Source organism: Nylanderia fulva, unplaced genomic scaffold (genome assembly GCF_048542155.1).
Source record: "Nylanderia fulva isolate GAGA-0341 unplaced genomic scaffold, ASM4854215v1 Scaffold85, whole genome shotgun sequence".
Taxonomy (NCBI): Eukaryota; Metazoa; Arthropoda; class Insecta; order Hymenoptera; family Formicidae; genus Nylanderia; species Nylanderia fulva.
The window spans coordinates 361,501-381,767 of NW_028190972.1; the positions used below are offsets into that span (position 1 = coordinate 361,501).

The following is a 20,267-nucleotide window of genomic DNA, read 5'->3' on the forward strand; positions in this document are numbered from 1 at the left end:
ACAGATAATGTTGTTGCATGATGTGAAAAGAATTTCGCGAACATTATCAAACGTATAATAATTCAACAGGGAACACCTATACATAGACACACATTTTCGATATGTCGAAATAACGAAATTATCTGAAATATTAAAAAATAAAATAAAATGATCGCACATGATTAATCTACATATATAGAAACATTCATAGTATTATTTTGAGAATTTTAATACATTCCCAGATAGCCACAGTAATTATTATGACATCATTTTGATGTGGTTATAACACAAGTATTCACATAATTAATAACATTTATCAAGGATAAATAACCAAATTGAAAAGTAACAAATAATTAATATTAATTAATTTTATGAGGAGATTTATCGCTTATTATTCACACATATATGCTATATATTAGATTTATTGTATATGTAGCACCAATAACTTATCAACATCATAACCATTTTTATCGCTATTCGATGTTAACCATTTAATCTCCAATCATCAAATTACATCATCATCATATCACTATGCATTCACTGATTAAAGATTTGTCATTTTGCATATTTCATTGCTTATAATGCTATAGTATAATAATATCGTGACATTATTAATTTTGCCAAAGCCCAGAGTATTTATTAGCCAGGAGACGGATGAGAATAGAGTTTTATTTTCGAAAACCTCGATATCAAAAAATAAAAAAAACGATGATCATGTCAAAGCTTCGGTTTGTGTCATCGTCGCCATATCCAGTTTGACAAGACAAGAGTAAATATTGAGTACGAGAGAGTAAGACTTTTATGACGTTTTCTCTTTTTTCGTTTGCACAGATGGCTTTTATTAGCACATTATAATGTGGGGTTGTGGCGCATAGACAAAACTCCGTTTACTTTTGTTTATGCGTGGTGTACTATGCTTTTATCCCTTATTTATGTACTCTGGCTTCGTCTCTTCTACACATGATTTTTATTTTATAAAAGAGAAGTAGTATTTTATTATAAAATTATCATTTTTATGTTGCATGTGAACCTTTTCCTTTTGCATCATCACTCACAACTTTTGATCGAATATCACATGTAGCAAATAATGAATCAAAGTTATACTGCACCTCAATTTATTGTAAAACCTATACACATAAGAATACACACGTGCACACATCTGCGCACAAATATGAAATTAAATATGGCGCATGAGTAATCATTGCCACTGGCAGTTGCGTTGTTTGGAACTTAATATTGCATACAAACATAAGGGTTTCCGACTAGTCCCTTCTAAACTAACAATATGCTGATGCTTACAGAAAGTTTCCCTTTATCTACAATTATTATTTTTATTATCCTTATTTATTGTATTTTTCCTATTTTATTCGCACAAATTCTTTTTTACACGCACACGCGTTATATTATATTTTACTTTTCCTCATACATACTTGTTTTCACTATTTTCTCGAAAATTATTTGATGTATTAGTCGAGATTGAACGCTCTGAAAACACAGCATGCACTGGTCCTGAGTTGCACAATCTTTCTCTTATCTCTTTAACTTACAATATTGATAATTTATTTTGGAAATTTTCTATCAAATATTTTAGTTTTGATTATATATATGCTCTCCTTTGCCAACGTGCTTTTTATTTCAATTACTTTTTATTTTATTATCGATTGTTTAAATATCTCTGAGAGAAGTTATAAAATATGATTTTTCTTTTCAAAATTTGATACGTATTTTTATATATATATATATATAATTCTTATTACTTTATATTATATTTACTTTTTTAATTCAATTTATTTAAACATATATTTGTACAATGTAAGAAAATAATATAAGAGAGGAAAAATATAATTCACCCGACTCAGTATATTGTACATGTACATGTATATATATAATGTATGTATGTGTATGCGTGTGTCAGATAGTAAATGTACATCATTTGACATTATTTGATGTCAAAATGAAGTGTTCTTGCTGTCTGGAATGTACATATGTATACAGGGTGTCCGGTAACCAACGGACCAATGATTAAGGGCGGATTCTCTGGCCAATTTGGAGACGATTTTTTCTTGGCAAAAATGTTGAGCAGTCAATAATTTTCGAGTTATAAGCGATTGAAAAAAATGGGTTTTTTGAAAACTAAACGTTTTGGAGTTAAAAGTCTAACATAATTACATTCTTCAGTTAATTTCAGGTAGAGTTTACTATAATAAAATTTTAATTTGAGGTTTAGTTATAAAGATACATAATGACAAATTTTGGAAAGTTATAAAAAATGATGACCTTTTTCGATATTTTCGCTGAGGAAAAATCGTTCCCAAATTGACCAAAGAATCCATTTGTAATCGTTGGTCCATTAGTTACCGGACATCCTGTATATGTGTATATATATATATATATATATATAATATGCAAAAAATCCATACAGTACAAAATATTATGAATGTTTTCAAAAAATATTTCTATAAAATATTGTATAAAAACATTCAAAAATTTAAAGAATATTTTAAAATGATTTAAAAGTTTTTGTGACAACATTTTTCAAAAATATCTAAAAAAACTTAAATATTTTTAAAAATGTTTTTTTTTATCGCTCAGATAATATTTTCTTAAATATTTGATACATATATTTTTGAAATATTAGTTTAAATCTATATTCAAAAATATTTTTTAAACATGAAACAGCGGACATAGAAACATTTTAAAAATATTTTTGAGAATTATTTTATCTTTTAAGAAATATTTTTAAAAGATTTTAAAAATATTTTATGTTGTATGGAAATAATTCATTGATACCTACGTATTTAATGCAGCAAAAGTCTTCCAACGAAATAAATTTTCCTTGGACAATAATTTCAATCGATATACCTTTTAAACATTTAATAATTACATTTTTATATTTTTTTAATAATATTTTGATAGCAAAAAAACTTAATTAAAATATTTGATAGTTAAAACAAAGTTTTCTTTGATTTTAATGTATTCAATTATTATCTGATATAAATTGATCTATTACATCTGCATTAATAATATATAATTTAAAGGATAATTCATACCCAGGTAGTAGACTATGACATCATTAAATATCAAAATGACGTTATTTTGACGTTTAACGTCATTTTGACGTTTAATGACGTCAGTCTGCTCCGTGTGGATACTCTCGTAAATAACACTATTATATATATGTGATATCAAATAATTACATGATATAATTTATAAAAATTTGAGGAGAAATTAGCTTCTCGAGCCAAGACGATCAACTACCCGCATTAATCGGGAGCAATCGCCTTTTCCAGACGACAACAATGTACATTCCGAATTCGGGAAAAAGTGAGCGGTCAACGCGGCACGAACCCACAACCGGTATAGACGTGCCAAAAAAAATTTCGATTATTTACACGCAGAAATACACGCAAATATATAAGTTCCAAACAATAAATGGCAACTGGCAGCGACAACGATGAGAGAAAAAATGACCGGCACCAGTACGCATCGATTCGATTCGCACCTGTTTTGCGCTGTCAAAGTCGCGTGCGATCGGACACGCGGCGTACGGCGTTCAATCACAGTTCACGTTACTGCGCGAGACTACTACGATTCCAATTTGAACTATAGGAGGAACCGACGAGCTCGTCACGTCGCCAAATCATCAGGATCACGCGGATTCTGGGGCATACTCATCGAATCAATCGGAGAGGACGTGGCAACTTCTGCTCGGCATCATGACGATGATCATCGTGAAGTTCGTAGTGACTATGTAAAAAAAATAGCGCGAATAATAATGACGAAACTCAGTTTTCGCAAAAATATACGCGAGTGCTACTTTGAAAAAAAAGAAAAACTTATCTGCCATGGTGACGACGCGATCGGAATCGTTATATTAATACGATGATTTAGAATTTATTATTGCGCTCCCGATAAGTATAGATAGCTAGAAAAATTACGACGAGCAGGCATTTAGCCAACTGAATCCAGCTGAACTGCGCACGGCTGCGCATTGATTAAAAATAATTCGCGCAGCTCTGTGACGTGTATTTTTTAATTTTGCACACGCCTTATTATAATTAATTACCAGTGCAAAATAATGTGTGTATACGCGCGTATATATAATTTTATACATTTGAACAATCTCAGCAAACCCCGATATATAACTGTTACATTGCTATAATAAAACGGAATGTAACAGGTAATATAACGTGTACATTACATGTAACATCCATGTTAGTTGTAATTTCTCACTAATAGATGTAACATTTTTAATATAACATATATTACATTGTAGTTATATTGTAATTATATACCAAATAGCACATTGATGTATTGATAAATCAGTGCTATCTTGGGATATAATAACAATATGACTACAATGTAATATATGTTATATTAAAAATGTTACATCTATGAGTGGGAAATTACAATTAATATATATGTTACATGTAACATGCTTGAATACTTACATGTATATAACATTTATATACCGTGTTTGCTGGAATCTTTTATTAATACACAGTAATGTAACACAGGACATTCTATACACTGCCTATTTATTCGTGTATCCATCATTTGCAAAGACTTTAAATGTCGAAGGTATTTACTGATTTTTTGGGACTCGTAAAGTTCTATTAAAATCAAGTGGTATGTGGGATACATATGACACTTTGCGAGAGACATGACAATTAATAATTAAAAAGCAATAATCAGAGTCTTTGACTGACAATACTATCGAAAATATTTGTTGATTAAAAAGTATTACATGGGTATTATAGATTTTTCTATTTATATGTATATGTTAAATTAGAAAGTGCAAAATGGATGTCCGATGGAATCTTTTTACTTAAAAATGCAAAATACTTTTTAGATTTACACTTATTTATATTAAGAAATGAAAAATGGTTTTTAAATAATCATTTTTTTAATATTTACATTTTTACATTTATTTATATTTAAACATTTTTATTTTTTATTATTTATATTTCTTTACTATTATTTTTTATTATTAAAATCTGATTTCTTTTAATATCAACTTGAATTAAAAATTAAATTATATAAACATTTGGGATTACAAAAAATGTTTGCCTATATATTGTTTATATATAAATTTCATTGTTTATAATTACTTTTTAAAATAACATTTTGATTATTGCTCTTTAAAATTAAATCGTATTTTCAGACAAACAGTTTTCCAAAGAGCTAATTCTCCATTTTCCCCATTTTACAAAAGATTTCATAATTAGAATTATGTTAGAATGAGGACGTGGCAGCATTGCATTGTACATACATTTTATTGATATATTGATTAATTTTTATTTTGCAAGAAAAAATGCATTTAAAATGGAAAATGATTAATAAAAACCATATTTAAATGGAAATGTAAAATATAGTTTTCGAAAAAATGTATTTTATTAAGGTTCCTGGATTCTCACCGACTATATATGGAATTGTGGCATTAGAGGTGAGAAAACACACGCTAAAAATTCTTAGATGCCATTTCGAAATAAAAAGATATATCGATAAAATATACTTTAGATGCCTTTAATACTCTTGAAATGCCTCGCAAACTATCATTTTGCCTTTATAATCAATCAACAGATGTTTTTCATTGAAAAATGGTATCTAAAAATTTTCAGCGTGTGCTTTCTCGCCTCTGACGTTATAATCTAACATAGCCGCGGCGAGTACTCACAGGTGCCTGCAAAATACAAAATAGGCATTTTATATTTTATATTTCTATTTTAAATGCATTTCAAATAATGCACATCTCTGGCGAAAATATATTTTCTGTATAAAATTTTGCACAAAAAAATATATATACATATATATCATTAATTATATTCTATATACATATATGTATATTTTATTTCTTCGACATATAATCTAATTTATCCAATGTTTAATTATACTTATTGCGTGCTCTATCCACATTTATACGTGTATCTATAGTACTCATGTAACTACTATATTATGTTACACTCGTTAGGATAATTGTTATCTTATGTGCCTTAGAAATATTTTTGTAATTTATACATTAAAGAGAGGATTGCATATGTAAATGTCGAGTCTATCTAACTGCAGCTTTTTTGGAATGTCGCTTCAAACATGTGATCGCTTACTTATCGCCCATGTTATATAGTTACGCGACATTGTGTAGATCGAAGAAAACACCAGTTTTTATGTAATGCTTCCATAATTTCTGTCAATAATAGCTTGTTTATCTTATGTTTTTATATATAATTATATATAAAAATATATATATACATCTGTATATGTCATGTATGTATATATTTATTAGAATTGGTAAATTATGAATAATTAACTCAAGTTAGATGGATTTCTCTGACAATGGTGCTGTTTGTGAGAATTTATATATATGTCGGAGGCCAATGGTTATTTTCAGCAAATAGCTTTTAACTAGTCAAATGCTATTTCCCATGTCAAATGGTTTTCGCCTCTTTTCAAATGCTACTTTCCTAGTCAAATGTTATTTTCTTAGTCAAATATTATTTGACTGAACCGCTGTTAGGCAAATGGTATTTAGCATATACTTTTCCACGCGAAGCGAGGTTTCACATGGATTTGAAACTTTCCACGCGAAGCGAGGTTCAATCCAAACCTATTTGTCTAGTTTTCTGGTAGTGGAGCTCTCCCCACAGGGGGCGAAACTCACTGTGTCCACGCATCCACTTTTCCACGCAAAGACGAGATTCCACATGAGTTTGCAACATTCAATAGAGTTATAACGTTGTATATTATATTGTTCTATCCATTTTCACGCAAAAGGGCTGCCTTAAATTCGAAGTGTTCCATTCGGAATAATATCCAAATTTATTTCCATTTTCCTAAAAAAACGTTCAGGCAAATGCTATTTGCCTAGAAAGATAACATTTGGACACAAATAAACGGGCGAAAGCCATTTGACATGACAGATAGTATTTGACTAGTCAAAAGTTATTTGCTGAAAATAACCATTGACCTGACATATATAAAATTCTTATGTATATAAAGCATTAGATTCTCAATTCTACAAAATAAAAGTGCACTTTCAACTGCGTTTACAAAACGTAATGTTATCTCTTTATTAAGAAAAAAAAGAAACTGTAATCAGATCAGTGTTAACAGATGTTAATATACTTGTATTCCATATTTTTTTACATTTGAAAGTGTTTTAATGATAATACTAGAGAAAATTCTCTCTGATAATACTGTATTTTGACAAGTACTTAATTGTTAATAATTACTCTTAGTCTTTAAATATTATATTAGCAGAGTAAAGAGACAAGAAAAACCTTGTATTTTTTGTTAAATAAAAGAAAAGAAATTACTTATTTTTTTCCTCTTTAGAAGATTAGTAATTTGTAAAAAAAAAATAAATAAATTGTTTTAAATTAACTAAATTATTAATTAATTGGTTAACATATATGTACAGCTTTGGCATCAGCTATACATGATATCTACATGAATTTAATTCTATATGTATATAGTACATGCAAGGTTTTTCTTTACATTATTACTGACTTCAGGGTGTTGATGATTCATACTGAAACTTGCCACACCATTGTGTCGTATCCTAAATAAAATCTCTATTGTATTATATTTTTCATTGTCATATAAATAGTATTAATAAATATGTTTATTTTAATTGTTATTTTTTTTAATTAGATATTGTATTCAGCATTACAAAATTATGTTCTACTATGTAATATATATGCCGACTTTATATTATCTAGAAAAAATTGATTGTATAAAAATATTACAAGTATATTTATTTTGTTATTGTTTCTTTTCTATTTGCATTATAAAATTGTGCTCTACTATGTTTGTAATATACAGGGTGAGCCATTTTAATCAACGTAAATATCTCGTATAGTAAGCAAGATGGAAAAAAATGTTTCGAACGAAAGTTTTTTGACTATGAGGGGAACATAAAACGGTGTTATTGATTTGAACTTGTATAATCATTTAAAGCTCACGTGAATGTCACCTTCAATTTCTTAAATAGAATCTGCTATTTTTCATTACATATTCTTATAGCTTATCTAAAAAGCTTTCCAAAATCTATAATAAAGTGTTGTTTGATGAAGTACTTTTCAAATTATAAAAGTTTAAAGTTTTTTTTACAATTTTTGGCATAAATGTAAAATATCTTGTAAAATGTTCAGTTCAAATCAATGACACCATCTTATGTCCCCCTCATAGTCAAAAAACTTGTTTGAGATATTTTTTTCATCTTGCTTACTATACGAGATATATACGTGCGTTGATTAAAATGACTCACTCTGTATATGCTGACTTTATATTAACTAGAAAAAATTATTAGTTGTATAAAAATATCACAAGTATATTTATTGTTTCTTTTCTATTTGTACAAGATTTTTCTTTAATACTGGCTTATATGTTAGAAGTTTACCATAATTTTTAAGAAGTTGTTTCCAAAAATATGTAATGTCCGACAGTCGCAAATTATTCCATACAAAAGTTCTACCGCGATATGCAATTTTTTTCACTAATTCATCATTATTCCTTGCAAATTCAATCAAATCTCTGAAAGCATAACGAAATAAAATAGATTAATCTTGACAATTTAATAAAAATAAACATAATTAAATATTTTAATATCTTACTCTAACTCTTTTTGATTTGCGTTTTTAGAAACTGGTATATAATGAATCCATGGTTTCATGGCATAATAATAAAATTCAGTCCATTCATCACCCACATGAAAAACTAGTGATTCGCATAAAAATAGATGTTTGTGTCTAAACGAAGCCGCCACACCACGAAAATTAAACAAGTATTTATATCTACAATGAGACTCCAAAGGCACCTCTGATGCTGGTGCTACATTCAAAGTATCCTAAAACAATATTTATATAAAGATATAATATTGTATTAAAATATGCATAATTTATGTGCATATATAATACCTGATTAATATAATTATATTTAATATTATATAATTATATATACTAATATTAAATATATTATTATACCTCATTAGACTTCCATGCCTGATTTTTAGTATATTGAGCATCCACCAAATAAGGTTTATTACGACTTAATAAAACTAAGTTATCACGTTCTGAACTTGTTCTAGAACCACGAAAGAATCCTTTATTTTCTTTCTTTTCCCATGGAGTTTCTGAGTTTGCTTTATTTAAGAGTTTACGATGTTGATCCCATCTGCCAAGACCACGAGGATACAACGAAATAGCTGGACCACCTTCCCAAAATGCCCATGCTGGATACATAATATCATAATATTGCGATGTCTATAAATACATTTTGCAAGCTGCTCAACTTTCATTATATTAAATAAGTGTAATTTAATTACATAAATATATTTGCTTGTAAAAGCTTCAGAATAGATAACAGATAAGAGAATCTCTCACCTTACTAAATGAAAAAATAGGCATCGCATTACCAAAATATTCACTGGATTGAGGATAATCTCTGGTATTTATAATTATATCCATATCTGATAAGTTACCAATTATTTTTAATAAAAAATGTTCTATTCCAGTGCATCTGGCAGGAAACATACAGTCCTTCTCTCTGTATAATTTTCCTCCAATTATTTGGTAGAATGTACCCCTGTGAATACAATAAAGTTTAGTTTTTATAAATAAAAGACAGAAAAGATTGATAATTATCTCATCAATATAAATCAAGATTGTGTAAAAACCTGGTTTTTGCAGCAATTATCATTTCTTCGCTTATACCTTTCTTTTTAAAAGGGTTTAAATCCCGTCTGATAACATCGCTAAAGCACGAGTTCTTTGTGTTGTTGCACTCTTTATAATTTTGTTCCGCATCTTGAATCATTGTTAAGTATTTTTGATATCCCTCATTTATTGCTAAAAATGTGAAAAAGAACAATACACATATTGGATTATTTTATTATATACATGATTTTATATTATATATTTAAAAAATTTCAGAATTATTAGTAATTAATTTTTATTTGAATTTGTTAATACAATTATAAGAATTATAAATCCATACCTTTTGTATACGATAGTTTCTGGTGATCAATCTCGCTTATTTTACAGAAGTTAGCACTGTCCGCCGAACAGAATTGTTCTTCGCATAAACCACTAACAAAAAGTGTCAAAAGGATGGTATAAATTAATCTCAACATTTTTTCATAGTTATTCAACCATCCATATCCTTCTTCTTCTCAAATTTTAATGATCACAGCTGATTATTAATGATTTTAGATCAGTTCTTTTTGACTGAACTCAGCTGAAGTCAGGCCCGTTCTACAATACGTTGTATGTCGCAGTTGGATGTCAGAACACAGTAGAACCAGTATTTCGACTCTCTGTCGGCACCTTTGATCTTTCATTTCCGATTATCTGTCATGTTTTTGGGTGGCCCAATAGCGTATCTATTATTAAAATGCCCCAGTTTTTATTGTATCTAGTTTAAGCACAAATTTATAAATAATCCGATTATTTATTGTTAAAAATTTTATATTTATACCTTAAATAAAATAATAATGTAAAAAAGATATAATTTTGGTAAACGTATATTTATTGCACATTAAACATTCACATGTGACACTGTGACCACAGTATTCCGTCTGTGAGCATCACACTGATCTTGCGTTTGATTGGTTCCACCCAAAAACATGGCGGATTGACGCAAAAAAGGGTGGAGTGCACATACTGGTTCTACTGTGGTCAGAACTATGATGTAATAAGAAAGGTGAAACAACATCACAATACTGTGGCAGTAGTCCAATGTCTCGACCAATAAGATTTGAGTCCAAATCCTCAAAACATATGACTTGAGTTCCAAATGTCAAATACCAAATGTCAATTATATAAATTAAAAGTAAGGCCCTTTACATACCCTTTACACCCTTAATCGGATTTAATAACATCTGTAGTTGTAAGACTGGCCAATCACAGTTGTTCCATTCTTCAGGGGAACGGCTGTGATTGGCCAGTCTTACAACTACGGATATTATTAAATCCGTGTAAAGGGCCTTAATAAGGCCTTAATAAGGGCCTTAATACATTGTATGTCGCAGTCAGATGTCAGAACGTAAGGGCCTGAGCACAAAGATTGTTGTAGTCGTTTCCGACAGATAATAAACGTAAATCGGAGATGTAAATCAATGTACAATGATTTAGGCCGTATTCATATATAGCTGTTTAAGCAAGCTTTGGCACGTTTTCACGATATACGGCATACGCTACGGCTTGTGCGTTAACCTATGTTTACATCTCCGATTTACGCCTGCGACTTAAGCGGGGAGCACACACTCTTGCATATATATATATAATGTAGAAAAACATTATAGACTAATAAACATTTTGTTTACACAATATAAACTTTACTAATTTCTACCTTAAACAAGTATATTTGATTACTATCTAATTTATTTATTTTATTATTGTTTTATTTTTTTTCGTATTTTATCTTTTTCTTTTATTATAAATTTATATTTATATGTATTTTTTATATTAATTTTTATCTGTATATTTAACCTCCAATCACATTTTGCGATTACAATTTCTTTTATTATTTAATAAAATTTATTAAAATTTTAAAATCTGTAATTTTCACATTTTAGATGCACATAATAGTTTTTATTTAAACTTAAAACATTTTTTTATATATTTATTTCTATTTATATATTATACAAAAATTTTATATTCATAAAAATTAAAATTAAAAAATATACAAATGACGCAGGTTCTTAAAATTATTGGCACGGTACTGTCCGCCAGAAACATGGCGGACGCTGAAAAGTTGGCTGAAAAAAATCAAAGGTGCCGACGCTGTGTGTCCCTACTGTATATTCTTATACAGTTCTGTGAAGTTAGCCTACCAAAATTAGATTTTCGAAGTTTCAATAATTGGAATCAATATTTGGTCTTTTATTGATCATTGTTGGTCATATTTTAGCTTTTGTTGGTTATTAGTTTGATTGTTATTTAAAAAATAAATATCAATATTATAACAAAATTATTTTTCAATTGCTCACATATACTGCGCATGCTGTTTCCAACCATTAAGTTAGCTCTCTACAAATATATTATATATATATATATATATATATATATATATATATATATATATATTATTATATATATATTATATTATTATATATTATTTTCTCAACACAAAGTTTATATCGTTAGTACAATTACTTTATTAAGAGATAAAAGAAAGTCATTAATAATATTTTGTATTATTTATTATATTATAAATATTTAATTTGTAATAATGAAGGATTACAAAGAGATGTACGCTAAAATCCTAATAAATACACTAATATTAATTATAAATGTGTCAATTTAAACGTATTTGTATAAAATATCTGTTTCATCTAATTGTACATTTCTCTGATCGCGGAATAATATATTTGTAGAGAGCTAACTTAATGGTTGGAAACAGCATGCACAGTATATATGCGCATGCGCAGTATATGTGAGCAATTGAAAAATAATTTTGTTATAATTAGTAAATAATCGACCAACAATCATTTCTAAAGACATAATTGGGACCAACAATCGATTTCCTATCGATTTGACGTATAATTAATTAAATTCTATTAAAATTGTATATTTAGGTAACTTCACATTGATATTTATTTTTTTAATAACAATAAGCTAAAATATGACCAACAATGATCAATAAAAGACCAAATATTGATTCCAATTATTAAAACTTCGAAAATCTAATTTTGGTAGGCTAACTTCACAGAACTTTCTTATACTGTGGTTCTACTGTGGTTCTATTAAGGTGTGAATTCGGCCTAAGGCCATACCTATTATATATGCGACCTTAATGTGAGAGATTTATTATTTTTTGCTTTTAAAGCAAATAATGAACCAACAAACGCCATAATTAGACCAACAGTCATTAAAAAACGATTGCGTATCGATTGAATCGTTTTTTAAACAAAAATGAGATTTTTTCGACTAACTTTACGCTAATTTATTTTCTTTATTTAAAAAAAAAATATAAATTAACAAACATTTAATTAGGCCAACAACAATTAGGCCAACAACGATTAGGCCAATAAACGATTAGCTACATAAAATTAGAAAAGTCAAAGTTGACTAGACAAGTTCTCGGAGCTTGTTTTGATTGGTTGACGCGACGGATGACGCGATCCATGACGCACTGGAAACTCAGCCTAATCTTATATTTATTTCAATTTGATATTTTTTCATTATTTTATTTGATTAATATATAATTTCTCTATTAGAAAGAAGGAAAATGAAGAGTAATAACAATATATTCACTTAAATTAAAAAAAAACAAGAAATATAGTTGTAAAAGAAATTAAAAGACTTTTAAAATGATATGAATGTTAACACCTGCTAATTGTCATTTAAGATTTTTGAAGAGGCAATTACACCTAAATGAGGGAGATGAAACAATACCGTTGCATTTATCGAATATATTATAAATTTTATAAATGATATAGGTCGGTATTCATAGTCGGGTCTTATATTTAAGACCATCTTAAGGGCCTTCTACAATGAAGTGTCGTAGACCGTAGTCGTAAGAAATTAACACACCGCACAGTCGATTATTTCAAAAATAATAAATTGTGATAGGTCAATTTATCTTACGACTACCACCTACGATATTCCATTGTAGAAAGCCCTTTAAGTTTATCTTAAGATTCGATACGTTCCCTTCGACAAATTTGACTTCTTGGCATTTTTTGCAAAAATGAGTCGGTTACAAAATAAATTTTAAGGAATAGAAACTTTTAAAACTTTGAAAACACTGTATACATATATTATATATAATGCCATTTTTATATATAAAGAAAAGTATGACACAATTATTTTTAATACCATTGCTAATAATATTATAAATTTTATAAATGATATATAGGTCGGTATTCATAGTCGGGTCTTATATTTAAGACCATCTTAAGGGCCTTCTACAATGAAGTGTCGTAGACCGTAGTCGTAAGAAATTGACACACCACAGTCGATTATTTCAAAAATAATAAATTGTGATAGGTCAATTTCTTACGACTACCACCTACGATATTCCATTGTAGAAAGCCTTTTAAGTTTATCTTAAGATATTTCGTAGCCAATGAAATATGATCCGTACAGCATCTGAAGATGAACTTAAGACGATCTACAGGCCGTATATATCTATATATATATATATATATATATATATATATAAATACAAAACTTCGCTCGTCTATTGTATATACAACTAGTGAGAAATAAAAAGGCCAACTTATCGAGCAATTCTTAGAGTTGTTCTGTCAAATTAAAATTTATTACATATATATACTAAACATAAAACATTATGTAAAAGCTACAAACATTCTATAGTAAAACTTAAGCGAAAATTACAATTATTATAATTAATGGTTAACTCCAAATTTTTATTAAAAAATTGTGGGTGTGATAACAATAGACATCTGTCCACAAGGTTGTAAATTATTCCAATTTTATGGCATAGTGGATGGTTAGAAAAAAATGATAAAGTCCTTCCTGAGAAGGTTTCTTTTTGATACCAATCAATGTATATTGTATTATTAATAATTTTTAGTGATAAATCTAAGAAATTCAAGCTACGGTTAACCTTCTGTTCTACTATGAATTTAAGTCTATCATGATAGTTATTAAAATTATTAACTATCTAAGTCATATTAATTATAGAAGTGGTCAGTATTATGTCATCTACGTAACGAAAGTAAAACAAGCATTTTAAATTTAACGCTTTAAGAACTGTATCCTCAAGATCTTGCATAACCAAGTCAACTATAATTGGTGATAACGGAGACTCCATAGGGGTCCCAAAAGTCTGTTTGTAAATTATGTCATTAATAAAATAAGTAGAAGTCAATATAATTTTTATACCACGTATAAATTCGCTTTTCGATATTCTAGTATTTATTTCAATGTGATCCCATCTATCATTAATCCCACTAATCGCAAGATCTAGAGGTACGTTCGTAAATAAAGAAACAACATCTAAAGAAAACATCTTATCATTCTCATCAATCTTTTTACCAGACAACATGCTGTACAAATCAAAACTATTATTGATATGACTTTTAGCTTTAGGTAGGCTAATTCGTAAGATGTTTTGTAAAAACGAAGTAAGCAAGTATAAAGCTGTATCCACCGATAAAACTATGATTCTAAATGGATAGTTTTTCTTATGGATTTTAGGTAATCCGTATGCTTTTGAAAGGAGAGAATCACTAGAACGTAATTTATAATATTCATTTTTTTGAGATATAATCTTCCTTAAGCCATTTCTTCAACAAATTATTCAATTCATTCTCTATTTTTTTGCACAGACTTTTATTAATAATAGTGTATGTATTAACATCTTTTAATAAGTTTTCATTTTATTAATATAATAAGATCTTTCCATTGCAACCGTAGCGTTATCTTTATCCGCGCGTGTGAATATAATATTCGGATTATCTTTGCAAAATTTTATTGAATCTCTGTATGAACAAAATAGTTTTTAAAACCACAATCTCCACTTGATTCCTCTCGACCAATAGAGCCAAACGCGATGTTATTGCGACAATTATGAAAGAAAGAAAATTTGGAAAAGTAGTTTTTGTTGAATTAAGTCATTTCTATCATTAGTGTTGAGAAGTTGTGCAAATTTCGGAACAGCAATATTTCTAATAGTTGTGAGATTGTTAATATTATTACGTTTATGATTACTTTCTATGTCTTTAATAAATTTATGAATCGCTGTTTTTTTATTGATGTTAGGGAGGCAGAAATTATCACCCATTTGCAAAAGATTAGAAACGTTAGGAGGAATATCTATATTAGACAGGTTACAGACGAGATTAAAAGAACAAAAATAATATCAGGTTGAACTCAACGAAATATTCAGTAATTTCTGAACGCATAAGAAATGAACACCATACATTTAATTGGGGTAAAGATTCTGGACAACAAAAATAATTATTATAAAAGACTCATCTCTGAGATGCTACATATTAAAGAATAAAAAATTGGGCTAAATTTAAACAAAGATACTGAATTACTCAGCGAGTCTTATTTTGATATTTTGGATAAATTAGCGAACAATAAATAATAATAAGACAAATAGGACATTAACAGTTTAAACATATGTATCAGATCATATATAAACACACACATTCTGCGATTAAGTAGAGTTTGAAATGAGGTGTTTTTTTATATTGTTGGTCTTTTCTTATGTCATCTTCAATAACTTTTTCAAAAAATGTGGTTAAAAATTGTTAAGAAGGACGATGTCAAGTAAGCATATTGCTAAATGTTAAGGATATATGTATTAATTTTAGACATACGTTAATCGTCAATTTTTTTATTAATCGCAGCGCCTACGGAACTTATTAATTTCTTGCATATTAACGATGAAACTTTACGAGATTTGATTAAAATCAAAGATCACATCAAGGCGAACATTTGTTTGATATGACAGATTGGAACACGCTTTAATTGCTTGTAAATTCTCGACTCTTATTGAAGAACTAACATTAATTTTCGATATTATGTTGTAATTTTTGTATGAATTTGTGTTTTTTTAAATAATTACTGTAGTATAATACTGAGGAAGATCGCGTGCGGTTGAAACGTTTATTTTATAATGATTGTAATTTTCGCTTAAGTTTTACTATAGAATGTTTGTAGCTTTCACATAATGTTTTATGTTTAGTATATATATGTAATAAATTTTAATTTGACAGAACAACTCTAAGAATTGCTCGATAAGTTGGCCTTTTTATTTCGCACTATATATATATATATATGTATATATATTATATGCTTTTAATACATACGTTTTGATATTGAAAATATTTATATAAATTAATATCAATGATGAGAAATGATATTAATTCTTTAATTTTTAATTAAATTGTACGTGTTAAATTGTATAAATGAACAAAGCGCATTTTTATAGTAAGGTAACTTATTTGCAAATGCATAAAGTATACTTTTTATTTAGAATTACATATAAAGAAAGGTATAATAATTACAAATATTTGCAGATATTTATAAAAAAGGTTATTGCTAGAATTTTTATAATATATAAATTTAAATATATATGTTATTACTTTAACTAAAATAACAATAAGATTGGAAAGACATTTCTCATATTAATCAAATAATTATTGTTTATCCCCCCCTCTCTCTTTCTCTCTCTTATTTATAAAATGAGTTGAATTGTACTTAAGCCATTAATATAAAATCTATTAAATGTAAGTGGACACGTAAATCATGTTATAATTAACGAAGAATGCTTTTAGCAACGTAGCATTTTATATTAGAATTAGTTTAATCAGTAATTACATGCTAGTCAAACATTCTCACGGAGTTTCTCACTTTTGAAAATGGTTGTATAGAATTGTTTATAGCTTGATACGGTTATACTTTCAGGTAGGAGACAATCGAACAGTGCTGAGAATGGAAACCTATGCGAAGAACGATAAGATCCTTTTTCCCACTTTCTTATTTCTTTTCATAGTTCACAACATGATTATTCTTCATTTATATAATGCACATAGGCGCGGAAAAATACAGTGCATTAAAATTCGTATTAAGTAATCATTCAATTTTTATCATTTTTTTTCATTTTTTTAATTTTACTTAGTATATATCTTATATTATTGTTGTGTAAGAATAGATCTTTACAAGAAATAAAGAAGTACAAACTCTTATTTAACAACCCCTTTCCCTTTTTTCAATAGGTCGTAGTAGCGCGCGTTTATTGTTTGTAAATAAATTGATTTATTTTTATACACAATGGAACCCTATCACAATTTTTCATATTTTCGAACAAATGCGTCAGTCATCTCTTATAGAAATTTATCACTTATTTCGAGTACTTAACATTTGTTTCTTAAGTACTTAAATTACTGTATATCAGTATTTTAAGTACTCGAAATAAGTGATTAATTGGCGTTACTAGTGATAAATTTCTACAAGGGATGTAGATTTTATGTTCAGGAATGCTTTGAAAATCACTTCAAGAGCATTAAAAAACAGCAATAAAACTACGTAAGTGTTCAAATAAATAATTATTTGATATTACTGATTTATATCTATTATTTTTGATAACGAAAAACATTTGTGATTATATATGTTCATATGAATATTTGTTATACGTGAATTTGTTATATGTGAATATTTAAAAAATTAGGATCCTATTAAAAATATGAAGTTAAGCTTTATTTTACTTTGATACCTCCGCTCAAACATAAATATTAGCATTACTACACACCTTTAAAACCCTACAATTTTAGTTTAAAACATTTCCCCATAGCAAAAACATTGGTGATATCATTGTGACATCACACTTGTGGCAAAGCGGACATTCGCACATCGCTATGACATCCAGAACACATCACTATGATATCATTCATGTTTTTGCTATGGGGGTTTATTCTACTTATTTTGTTTCACTTTTTTACATATTTAGGCATCTCAATTTTAATGTCTTATTTTGCATAGAATATATATATACAATATGTTTAAAACCATTAAAATCTCTTCTTCATCTGCTTCAAAATCATTTTTCCCAGTACTTTGATTGAATAATATGATTATATATATGATGATATATATGGTAAGTCGACTTTATTTACAAAGATATGAAACAATGACCCCGAAAGGATCGTTCTACTTACGCAATTGTAGGTACATTCATGCAATCTACGTACGCGCTACGCACAATCATCGCTTTATCTCCGTCCGGTTCTTTCGTTGCTGTAGGTTACATCGTGTTCCGGAGTCTCTCACACACAGAATTTCTCCATTTTGCAATTTTTCTCTCATTATCGCGCAGTTCGCGTGGTTGGGAAACGTCAGCCTGCTTTTCCGCGAAAAGCGATCAATTACGACCGTACTCTTATATTCGCATGAGAATATACTGTGGCTTTTTTTAATATAGAAACCTTATGTATATATCCCAGACAGCACACAATATTTATGATAAAGATTTATACATATTTATGAATATATATTTTTTTCAAATATATAAATATTTTGAAAATGTTTTATAAAAACCTTTATTTAATATATTATTAAAACATAGATTAAATATGTCATATAATATTTATGGTATATAAAGATAAATATTTATAGTAATTATTTTGTAAATATTTTTTAACTAAATTGTTAGTTCTTTCATTTACCGCTATGTGACGTATCTTTCTCGTACTTGATTTTCGTCGTGAGAATTATATAAGGCTGGCAAAAATGGAAATTAATAAAATTAAAAATGTCATAAAATTATTTCTATTTTTGAGCTACATTCTGCAACAGAATGTCTTTTAACAAATAAATTTACGTATATATCGATGTGTACGTAAAGTTATTTGTTAAACTACTCTGTTGCCTAAGTTATTCAGTGTATATTATAATTTTATATTCTATTTTAAAATATAAATGTCGAATAAGTTACTTATAAACATTTTTTACACGTTTTTAACTTTTTATAAATGGCTAATACAGTTTGAAAAACACAAAAACATCTAATCGACCAAATTTTAGATTAGACTATATCAACCGATCATTTTGATTAAAAAATCGTTGATAATGTTTTTTTAACTCATGATTTTTTACTATGAGTATTTATAAGGAAATATAAATTTTAAAAATTTGTATTATAATGATTTAATAAATATATTTATAACATTTATCGTAAATATTTTCTGATATTTATGATAAATATTTATGATCTATTGAATCCCCTTATAGAAATTTATCACTAGTAATGTGTGCCAATTAATCACTTATTTCGAGTACTTAAAATACTGATATACAGTAATTTAAGTACTCGAAATAAGTGATTAAGTACTCGAAATGAGTGATAAATTGGCGTTACTAGTGATAAATTTCTATAAGGGTCTAAGACTCCAAAAACATTTATAATATAAAATATTGATGATAAATATTTATAAAATATTAAAATAATTATTATAAATATTCTATAAATATTTTATAAATATACTGTGCTGTCTGGGACATGTTCATTCCTCTATCAGAATAGTACAGTCATTTAGTGTTGAAAAAGGAAATTACCTGGAAAGTTTTCCGAGAGTTTTGATATTTTGATGGATTTCAAATTTTCACTTTGCCACCTCATAGCTTTGCCTCTTGCACCGCCACATTTAAAAAATGGCATCCAAAATCAGTTTTTTGACAATATCTTCTTTTCGGCTGATTTTACGATAAAAATAAAATAGTTATGTAAGAAATTAAACTAGAGGAAATTTTCTATAATTTATGTCTTCATAATGTTGTAAAACAAAGTAGTTTCGACGTACAAGCGCCGCAAAG

The 20,267-nt window shown here is 27.8% G+C and overlaps 2 protein-coding genes across 8 annotated transcripts in view; one reads left to right on the forward strand and one right to left on the reverse strand.

Moving 5' to 3' along the window:
* The window catches only part of LOC114928579 (Matrix metalloproteinase 1), a 31,058-nt gene extending 23,449 nt beyond the window's left edge, over positions 1–7,609 (forward strand). For 3 of the 5 annotated variants that reach the window (XM_085489489.1, XM_029299830.2, XM_085489487.1), the window contains one exon: positions 3,589–7,609. In XM_085489489.1, coding sequence (XP_085345615.1) covers positions 3,589–3,734 — 146 coding nt within the window. In that variant the 3' untranslated portion in view covers positions 3,735–7,609. Of the gene's footprint in view, positions 1–3,269 lie in introns of all 5 variants that reach the window. The other 2 variants (XM_085489488.1, XM_085489490.1) reach the window with 1 other exon arrangement.
* Positions 5,105–10,573, reverse strand: LOC114928572 (O-glucosyltransferase rumi homolog). Of its 3 annotated transcripts, none has more exons than XM_085489491.1 (7): positions 9,973–10,573; positions 9,653–9,824; positions 9,360–9,561; positions 8,961–9,239; positions 8,592–8,824; positions 8,378–8,511; positions 5,105–7,537 (listed from the first exon to the last, which is right to left on the reverse strand). In XM_085489491.1, exons 1-7 carry the CDS (start codon positions 10,106–10,108, stop codon positions 7,503–7,505), a joined length of 1,191 nt encoding a protein of 396 aa, XP_085345617.1. In that variant the 5' UTR covers positions 10,109–10,573; the 3' UTR covers positions 5,105–7,502. The 3 variants fall into 3 exon arrangements, with proteins under 3 accessions (XP_085345617.1, XP_029155656.1, XP_029155655.1); XM_029299823.2 differs by having other exon boundaries at positions 5,105–8,511; positions 9,973–10,357; positions 10,453–10,572; XM_029299822.2 differs by having other exon boundaries at positions 5,105–8,511; positions 9,973–10,572.
* Between the last annotated feature and the right edge of the window lie 9,694 nt (positions 10,574–20,267).

Coding starts and splice junctions, on each gene's coding strand:
- LOC114928572 (XM_029299823.2), bottom strand. CDS start 10,108: ATGTTGAGATTAATTTATACCATCCTTTTGACACTTTTTGTTAGTGGT. Junction 9,825..9,972: donor GAAACTATCGTATACAAAAG/GTATGGATTTAT, acceptor TCACATTTTTAG/CAATAAATGAGGGATATCAA. Junction 9,562..9,652: donor ATAATTGCTGCAAAAACCAG/GTTTTTACACAA, acceptor TTGTATTCACAG/GGGTACATTCTACCAAATAA.